The sequence below is a fragment of the Etheostoma cragini genome, chromosome 13 (genome assembly GCF_013103735.1).
Source record: "Etheostoma cragini isolate CJK2018 chromosome 13, CSU_Ecrag_1.0, whole genome shotgun sequence".
NCBI lineage: Eukaryota > Metazoa > Chordata > Actinopteri > Perciformes > Percidae > Etheostoma > Etheostoma cragini.
This window is the reverse complement of record NC_048419.1, coordinates 18,463,184-18,472,582: the sequence shown is the minus strand read 5'-3', so window position 1 is coordinate 18,472,582 and position 9,399 is coordinate 18,463,184. Positions and strand designations below refer to the sequence as shown.

The 9,399-nt window shown below is 39.1% G+C and overlaps 1 protein-coding gene across 4 annotated transcripts in view; it reads right to left on the bottom strand.

The window, feature by feature from the left end:
• The window catches only part of sh3pxd2b (SH3 and PX domains 2B), a 38,396-nt gene that overhangs the window by 26,756 nt on the left and 2,241 nt on the right, over window positions 1–9,399 (bottom strand). For all 4 annotated transcript variants that reach the window (XM_034889120.1, XM_034889121.1, XM_034889122.1 and 1 more), the window contains exon 2: window positions 7,604–7,684. In XM_034889120.1, the coding sequence (XP_034745011.1) occupies window positions 7,604–7,684 (81 nt within the window). The remainder of the gene's footprint in view (window positions 1–7,603; window positions 7,685–9,399) is intronic.

Below are 9,399 nucleotides of genomic sequence, written 5' to 3'. Positions count from 1 at the left end.
CACACACACACACACACACACACACACACACACACACACACACACACACACACACACACACATCACAATGTATGATCTTCTTCTCCAAGCTAAGAAAAACAACATTGTAAAGGTTTAAGAAGGTCTGCAGATGTAGATGGAGATGGCCCACATTGAGGCTACTATGACAAGGCTAATCACATAATGAGATTTATACCGTGTCTGACTGTGGTCTGTTCAATGTCAACCTGATAAAATGTTATCTATCAAGGATGTGTTCCATAGTCAAATCAATTCAGCTTTCCAGATATCTAAACAAGGGATGCTTTTCATTCCCCCCCACCGTTATCTAGCCCTGTATCTTGACTTGCATGACACTCAGTTGTAGACTATGCAGCACTGACAATACCCAACAGGAATGTTCTACAGTTGGTGCTTTGGTAAAATTACCCTCAATGGCTACATTTCAGATCCATCAGTGAGTGGATGTGTCTATGTAACCACAATTAGTCTTTTTCTGTGCTAAGCTTTTTCATAAAAAATATGGACTTTTAATGGCAGATTCAGTATTTGGTTTGGTGATCCCACTCGTCCCATATTTGACAATAAGATCACCCAGCTTGCTATCAAGAGTAATCTAATTTTACACATGTGAGTGTCACCTAAATCGTCCGCATCACTGGGTAAATGATGCAAGTAGTATGGTGCTGCATTTTATCTACTCAGCTGACATTATTTTTGATATAGGCTTTGGTTATTCATTAAAATTCATTGTTGGGGCCTCAGTAATACAATGTTCCCCTGATACTAATTTGATATTACTGTTTTTTTCCAGTGTAATCGTGTGGTATCTACAAGATATTTTCTAGCAATATAAATAAGTAAAGCTGTCACTAAATGTCTTCTAGGAAACTGGAAAGAAACATAAAAGTTGCATTATGCTAACACTAACTCAGATACAGGGGGAGGTGGAATACAATGGTGAGGTGATAGAGAGGTTTTGGGAAAGGCAGAGTCCTGTGGCAATTACTTTTTATGGACTCTCACAGTCTGGTTAGGTGCCAAAGAGGCGTTGTTGCCATATAACAGTGAGTGCCATAAACATAAAACAGCCTCAAATCACTTAAGTTGATAGGGTTTTATACTGTTCTATTTTGAGGAAAGGTGGAATGGACAGTCAGAAGAACAGATTAAAGGGTCAATTGCAAAACTGCATTAGATGTCCCTCATGTATCATAGTAGTCTTGGATTGGCAGACCTATCTCCATAGCGCTGTGGAGTAAGGTCTGACCACTCCAAACATAGATTCTATTCTGGGATTGGAGAAAAAAAAAAACACTCTGAGTTGATTGAATTTTTAACTGGCATACTAAAATAACGTGAGCTATTCAAATTAATGGTAAAACATAATTTACTCTTATCAGTGTATTGCTACTTCTTTCACAGCATTCTCCACCAATTGGTCCCAAAACACTTAGCTTGTTACCTCGAGGTTTGTTGTTTGCCGTAGCGTACAGAGTTTGAGACAGCAACACATGAAGAGTGGAAGGAAGCAACCAGCCTTCAGGCTTGAATATCAAACCATATACAGTTACACTAAAGTACTACTCTTTGGCTATGACTGTTACAGGAGAACTCCGGTCAATATCAACACATAGTTCTGTTGTTTGTAAATTTGGAGTGCTGTCAGTAGCAAGAAGAACTTAAACAATAGGTGCTGCCCACACCGTGTTATCCTCCTGCTAGCGATAGCACCCAACAGGCTTAAACAGGGCAAGTTTTAAACATGTTTTCAACATCTAAACATGTTCACAATGTCATTACAAGTGCCGACCCATGAGCAGCGATTCCTGAATATTACTGCAGCAGATGTGAAAGAAATGCTTGGAAGTTGTGGTAATTCAGCTGTTTAGTTCCTGGGCTGATACTGCAATGAGTGCTTTGGACACAGAAAAGAGATACAAAGATATTTTCAAAAAAAAGCATATGCCAAAAGTAAATGCTGTAGTACAACGAGCAGTTATAGTTGAGGTAAATTTGGAGACACTACCTTATTTATTCATTAAATTGATAGCCTACATATTTTAGTTTTATCTCTTTTCTGTGATGTAGTTTTTAGACTGTCCCTAAGCTCTCTAACTGCCGCCTCAACATAGGAACTGAACACAGCTGAATTAGCTAATCTTTCATGCATTTCTTTCACATATTCTGCAAATTCACTGTGTGAAAACATTTTGAACAAGTTAAGAGGCTAAAAACACATTTTAAACTTGCCCTGTTTAAGCCTGTTGGGTGCTAATGCTAGCTGGGGGATAACACGGTGTAGGCAGCCCTGATTGGTTAGTTTTTCTCTCTACTGACAGACCTCCACATTTACAAATAACAAAGCTACGTGTCTGAATCGACCAGAATTGTCCTTTAAGTGCAGAGCTATAAAGTTAAAGCCATAATTTACCCTTTTAGACACAAATAATGAAAAGAAAGGGGGCAGAAAAGTGACCCACGCACCCTCTTTGTCTACAAAAGCAAGACAAGTAAAGAGGTGAGTCAGACTCCTTTCTTTTTTTTGTCTTGTTGTTTCTTAAGAAACAGCATAAAGAAACAAGGAATTCGGAGAAAAATAAAAAAGCCAACTCTCAAAGCAACAATTTGCTTGGCTTATGAGTCAGATGCTTCACCATTGACACAGTACACCTTAAGAGAGACAACATAAGCAAAAAGACATGCAGACCAAGAGAGAGAGAGAGACAAACAAAGAAGAGCCAATACCCCACACACTGTAATTGTTCCCATGTGTCTGACTGCAGGCACACCCAGTCTCTGTGTCTACTCTAAACCTTGTGTCTACTCTGTAATCAATGCCGCTCAAACAAGAAAAGGCATCTGGAGAGAGTAAAGATGCCTCTTCAAAATGACAGTTACATCATGCACCCAACATCAAATATTCATGCTCTACACTACAGGCAGAAGGATAACAGTCCGAGGTGGAGCACAGTCATCCCCCAGATGACTTTCAGAGGCGATTCTGAAATACGTTATTGTCAATTTTATCCTGCCGAGTTCATTTCAAAAGATAATGCGTGCCACATCCGAGCTATAGTGTTTGTGAACATCACACAGCCTACAAAATTAATAGTTTCAGTCTATGAACTCATCAGCTCTGGATATGTACTATATATCTGTAGTTATGCCAATGCTGTCAGAATATTCAAAACCAACTGATTGACTACAGCTAGACCAACAGACAAGGTGCAGGGATGTACGCAAGAAGAAAAAACTTCAACACATCACATTACTAGTCTGTTAACATGCTCAATAATACTGTAACTTGTTAAAACCATTATTTAATTTACCAAACTTCTTGCTGATTTAGACAAATGTAATCTTCCAAGGGGCTATAATTTGTCTAATCCATATGAGCTGTAACCACATAATAAGTCTTGAAATATAGACATAATAAAGAAGATCTGAGACACACAAATACTCTCTTGAATGAGGGTATAAAAGGCCAAAGAACAATATCTCCTCTCTTTACAACAAGCCTATCCCTGCAGTTCTTTCACTCAGTCCACTGTACATTCATGTTTGAGTCATTTCCAACCGTTTAACACCCCACATGTGTGGAAAGCTGAGCTGTTAGTCCACTTATAAAGTAGTGAGAAGAAATAAGTCAACCATAAGCAGGTACAGATAATGGATGGATGGGTGTATGGATGGCATCAATGTCCCTGTTTGAATAATAAAACACAGTTTTTATTACTTTGGTTAATACTAAATGCTTATTTTAGCATATAGTAAACACCAAGGCCAATTTCTGGTGACTCATGTATGATAATGGCATAGTATGTTCAGTGTGAATTTGTATGAACAAAAATAGTTTTAAGTCCCTTTAGGGTCATTCTCTTTTTACAGATCGACCTCCAAAGAGCTCACAGCAGAAGGTCATTTTAACAACAGCACCCAAGGGTCTGGTTATGGCTTAAAGTACATTTCAGTAAATAAAGTAGCTTGAACCTGGATCCTCGATTTAAGGATCTTATCCCAGATAATTTAATACAATCTTCTATTGTGGTATATGTAATTGTATATTTCCGCATGATATACTGTATATTGATAGAATTTGATTTGCAAATGTTCCACCAAAACAAGTTCCTTCCCAAGACTATTATTCAGAGGCACCGTCACTCTATCCGGAGTTTAGCATCAAAGTTGATTGCGACTGGTTTAAAAAACAAATGCAAACATGCCAGAGCAGTTTTTGTCTCCTAACCCAGGATGTATGTGTCGTGTAGTCAGACCTCACTCAGGCACTGGCACAGCAATGCAAAAATACAGTAAGTCTGGCAATGTGAGACTACAGCCACTTATTTAATCTTAATCTATCCAAGACAATTTCTGTGCATTTAATAGTTTTTGAGAGCACACTTAAGATTTGTCAACTGATGAATTTAGATTGTCATCACTTTCTTTCATAATAGTCATTGGATCAAAAATAATGTTTACAGAACTTCAGTAACATCTACCCTCAGAAATAAAAAAACATGGTGGTGGGTTAGTGTTCCAGGAACAAAGTGCACTGCTTAAGAATACATACGGTGCATTATATTTTGAAAATGACTGTGTACAAGACAGAAATTAGCACATTGCTGCTCCTTGGTGGAATGCAGGGAGCCACACTGCTCTAAGCAAAATAACCTGCCCCTTTTTAAAAATGTTTTGTTACTTGATTTCTGCAGATGGAAAATATGTGACAGCTGTGCAGCTCTGAAGCAAATAGCGATGTGTTGGATATTTTTCCTATGGCTTAAGAGTAAAAGTCTATCCTGTATCCAAAGCGACTTGGAATGCTGGAAGACTAAGCTTGTGAACTTAAGTGAACACGTGTGCAGCATGGAAAGTGTTCTTTGTGACATGGAAATAAAATGGATGACCCCATAGCACAAAAAATCTCTGCACTTTCCATCTCTCTGAAGCAACAGCCCAGTCTATTTTAATTCACAGTTAAACCCTATAAAAGAGAGGAAAAACCCCACAGGTTTCATTTTAAGATGCTAATTGCTCAGTTTCTTGTCTCAGTATTTAACAGTTTGCTAAACACATGTACTTTGCATTCCGTACATTTATGCATAAGAAACTTGTGTGGGTGCAAAATGTGTCTGACTCACTAAAAGTATTCTCAGGAAGTGAATGCTGTCATAAGACTGTATTTAGAAAAGAAATTAGTGTGAAGCATATAATTATCTAATGACAACCTGGGAGTTTTTTTACCCCTCATCATTAGGAACACTGTCTGCTCAAACAAACTTGGTATTGTGATTATGTGCCATCCAAAGCAGATCTGGAAGAATAAAAAACCCCTTAAGAAATCTAGAAATCCTATTAAAGTCAGATTGAGTGAATATACACAGTCCGTGGTCAGTGATCCTGTAAAAAAACACACATTTCCTTGGTTGAACCAAAGGCTGGGCCAGCTGCGTTGATGACATGTGGTGAATAACACTTCTTGTCAAGCATGTGTCATTTTTGTTTTTGTTTTGTATGTATAAAATCCTGAATCGGAAGACAAAACAATGGCGTAAAGCTACACAGAATGAAAGAGGACCAAAGCTGATGAGAAAAAGCAGGATGATATGAAGGAAAAAAATTAAATGAGGGATGGCAGGAAATTAAGAAATGGTAAAGGGTGGTGCTGAATGACTCAGCTCTGCATCACTATCCTGGCCAGGCAGCTGGGACGATGCCTTATAAATTCAAACCACTGCCTTGATCTTCATCATAGTCCACAGTGTTACAGGTCAACAATTATAAAATAACTTGGTAAAAAGATTACAAAAGACTTCAAATAAATTCCACAAACAATGCTGGCACATACAAATATGAATAATCCCTTCATCATAGTGAAGCTGGTGAGATTTTAAACATTCCAATTTGCCACTTTTCTGTAAGAAATACCGAAGCCTCAAGATGGCATATAATATGTCAATGCCAAATCTAACAGGAGATAAGAGATTGGCTTGTAAGCTTTCCGGATGGATATCTTCATCTCTCTCAGTGATAAGAGCCCACCAACAGGCCGTCAACACAGCAGGAAGCAGCTGCATGCAAATACCAGCGGGGAATGAATGGACTCGCTGAAAATATCTCACATATGCTTATCTGGTTCAGTGCCATTGATCTAACACTTTAGGGCTTTAGAAATGTAACTAGTAATGTGTGCTGGTAATATAAGTATATCAATATAAGTATGGAGGGAGTAAAAGGAATGATATTGTTGAAAGTGATAGATGACAGTTAACTGGGTTTTATCAATAGAAGTGGATGTTACAGGAGATAATTCTTGCTTCCTACTACATACTGTACATGACAACATGTACGGTCATTAATTTATTATAGCAATTTAGATACAGCAATACAGATGCAGCAATTTGTCATCCACTGGCACTGCTACTATTTCTGCCTTTCAAAACTCACTATCCAGCCCTAAAACTACACGCTCATTGACATTTAAAGTTTTATCTATCTGTTATTGCTTTGTCACACCATTCACAAAGTTTAAAAAGCCTTATTCTTGAGCAAAAAAAAAAAGCAAAGCTGTGCTAAGGCTGGATGATAAAAATGCAACTTTGATTTCAGGGGTCTATATTGGCACACACACTAATGAAAATGAGGGATGCAGTCTGCGCTTGTGTAAGAGGAGTCAAGTTCAATTTGTTGTTGCAGGTCTTATTGATTGACAATAGTTCAACAGTGGGCATAGATGACGTAATGCTCGATTAAATGTTATCAATAAAGAGCAGATAACAGCCCTTAATGTTTAAGCAAATATGTGTTCATTACACTACAAAGATTACTGTTCATAGCTACACGAGAACTTTTAGTTTGGCATGTGCTTAACAATCATGCATGTGACATGAGCGGATTTATAAGTAAGACTGTTTGCAGCTTTTGAAGCCTTAAGTTAAACTAACGATATTAGTAATGGATTAGTTTATATTCTTCTGGTTAACATGACACTTACAGCCTCAGAAAAAACTCGGTGGAGCATTCTAATTCACTGCTCATGCTTTGACCATCCTAATCAATTAAAAGGAATGTAATCAAATTAGAGTTGACAGTATGCTTTGCATAAATTGACTATGTGCTCATTAAAAGCTGTTGCCTTTCTGTGTTTCCTGGAGTCCATGCTCTTTAAGCTCCAATGTGTGCAGAGCCCCAGATCCATTACCTTTGAAAGAGGACAGAAAACCAGGATACTAATGAGATTCCCTCCTTCTGCAACACACACTGCCAGCGTGACGTTCAAGAATGAGTGTGGTCGTCGCATTCATCACTGTCCTCCATTAACTTCAGTGGGACATTTTCCGACTCCTCTCGCACAATATAATTACCAGGGTCAAATGGGTGGAGCAGGGAGAGCTTTTATACAGGCACTAGGGGGACAGGGTTGTATGGAGAGGGTACTTCCATTCACTTCCTGAATTATGCTAGCCTTTGCTGGTGGAAAAGATAGAACTTGTCACACAACCTGTACCTTGAAACTTGCAAATGCACATACAACTTCAGTATAACAAAACAATTGAATTCAGGGCCGCAGTATCATACGCACACACTAACACTTACTCACCTGGAGGTCAAAGAACTTGCTGTAGCGTCTGTAAATGATTTCTGTACTGCCATCGCTCCAGGACACTTTGATGATGTAAACCTGGAAGAACAAAAGGCAAAAATAAGGGGAACATTTAAAGTAACAAACAACCATTAGTGTCAACTCCACCATAATCTCAAACCCCTTGGGCATTACTCCTGACTCATGGTGCCAGTGAGAGGAATGGCAGACAGCACGCTCGTCATGCAACATCAGGCAGCAGACACTGTCATCATCCGTTTAACATGAAAACAATAAGGAATATCCAGTTTTTTCATTTCCTAATCCATTTACATCACTTCCTATTGAAGAGGAAGTCATTAGCCTGTGTATACAGTAGATGCAGCAGATTTGACAATGCTGTCTTTAAAATGTTGCAGCTCTTTGAGAACATTGTTTTGGCAGCTATTGTCATAATGACCTGCAGCAAGGAAACCACACACTCACATGTATTTTATATTTCTACAATGTGTTTTGTATTTATGTGTGTGAAACATGTACAACTGCAAATCCAATTAGCCTCATATTAGCAACATTGAAACAGCCCATAGCATCCAACCAAAAGCATGTAGCCTAATAACTGCAGTCTACAGTCAGACAATTCTTTATTTTGTTCTCTAAAGAAGGAGAAGCAAGGAGGTGATTGGAAAACTCCATGGTGGCTCGTTGTGTCTGGCTGAATGCTCTTGGCCCAACTCCCAGACCTTCTCTGGCTCTCTTCAGGGCACTACAGTCAGATATGGCTATGTATGGACCAACTACAGGAGCAATGTAGAATAGCAGGAAGGTTTTCATTAAATAAAAATAGAGTTATGTGTCAGCAGGTGTAAACCACATCCTCTGTACAACACCATGAGCATTGTGACTATTTTAAGGGTATTGTCTGTGGCCAATAACTATGTACTAAACTCTCAACAATGAAAAGGAATAATCATTTTGGTCAAAAGGTCTTTTCCTTGCTAGTCTACAGTCTAAGTACACTACTACAATGGCAAATGAGGCTGAAGCCATAGCTCCGCGGAAAAAAGAAAGGCTATAACTTCAGCTATTAAAAGGTGCAATTAAACACTAATCCTGGCAGGATAGGTTTAACTCTGATGAGCAGAAAAGCTATAAGCTGCTTTTTGTACACTTAACCCCACCTCCAGGGTTCTTGAAGATTTGCAGTGTCCAGCCTGCATACAAAGTGAGTAGCAGAGGCACAAAACACGGGCTGCACCAGAGAGCAGACAAACAGATGGAGACGACACGGGACCTCGAGAACTCTGTGTCCTTGACCACTAACACTCACAGCGGTGTTGAATCTGTTGGTCCTTCAACCCAGCCATCAATTATTACACATATATGGATGCAAACCAATATGCACACGAGCGCACACAAAGGCACCCACCATGTACACAGAAGTAACACGAACACCTGCTAAGGCCTTGGCTGTGGCTCTCGTTGTTGGCCCTCTGGATCATATGATGTCATATGTGTTACTTCGACTCTGTGCTCTTGTGCAGACAAATTTGCCCACGTGTTCGCCCCAGAATGAGGAAAGTTCCATTGTTTAAAAATTGCAAAAAAAATGAGCAATGGGTCTTTTTTTGTCTCCCACACAACATTGCAAGACCAGTAACAAGGGAAATGATTGTTGAAACAGTAAAAAATATCCACACATTGATTCTTCTTCTCCTGCCCCCACACAGTAATGGGAGTGGAACCATAGACCGTATATATATTGATGGACAGAGCATCCGGTTCGGAAAAGTGCAACCACTGCGGAAGTAACT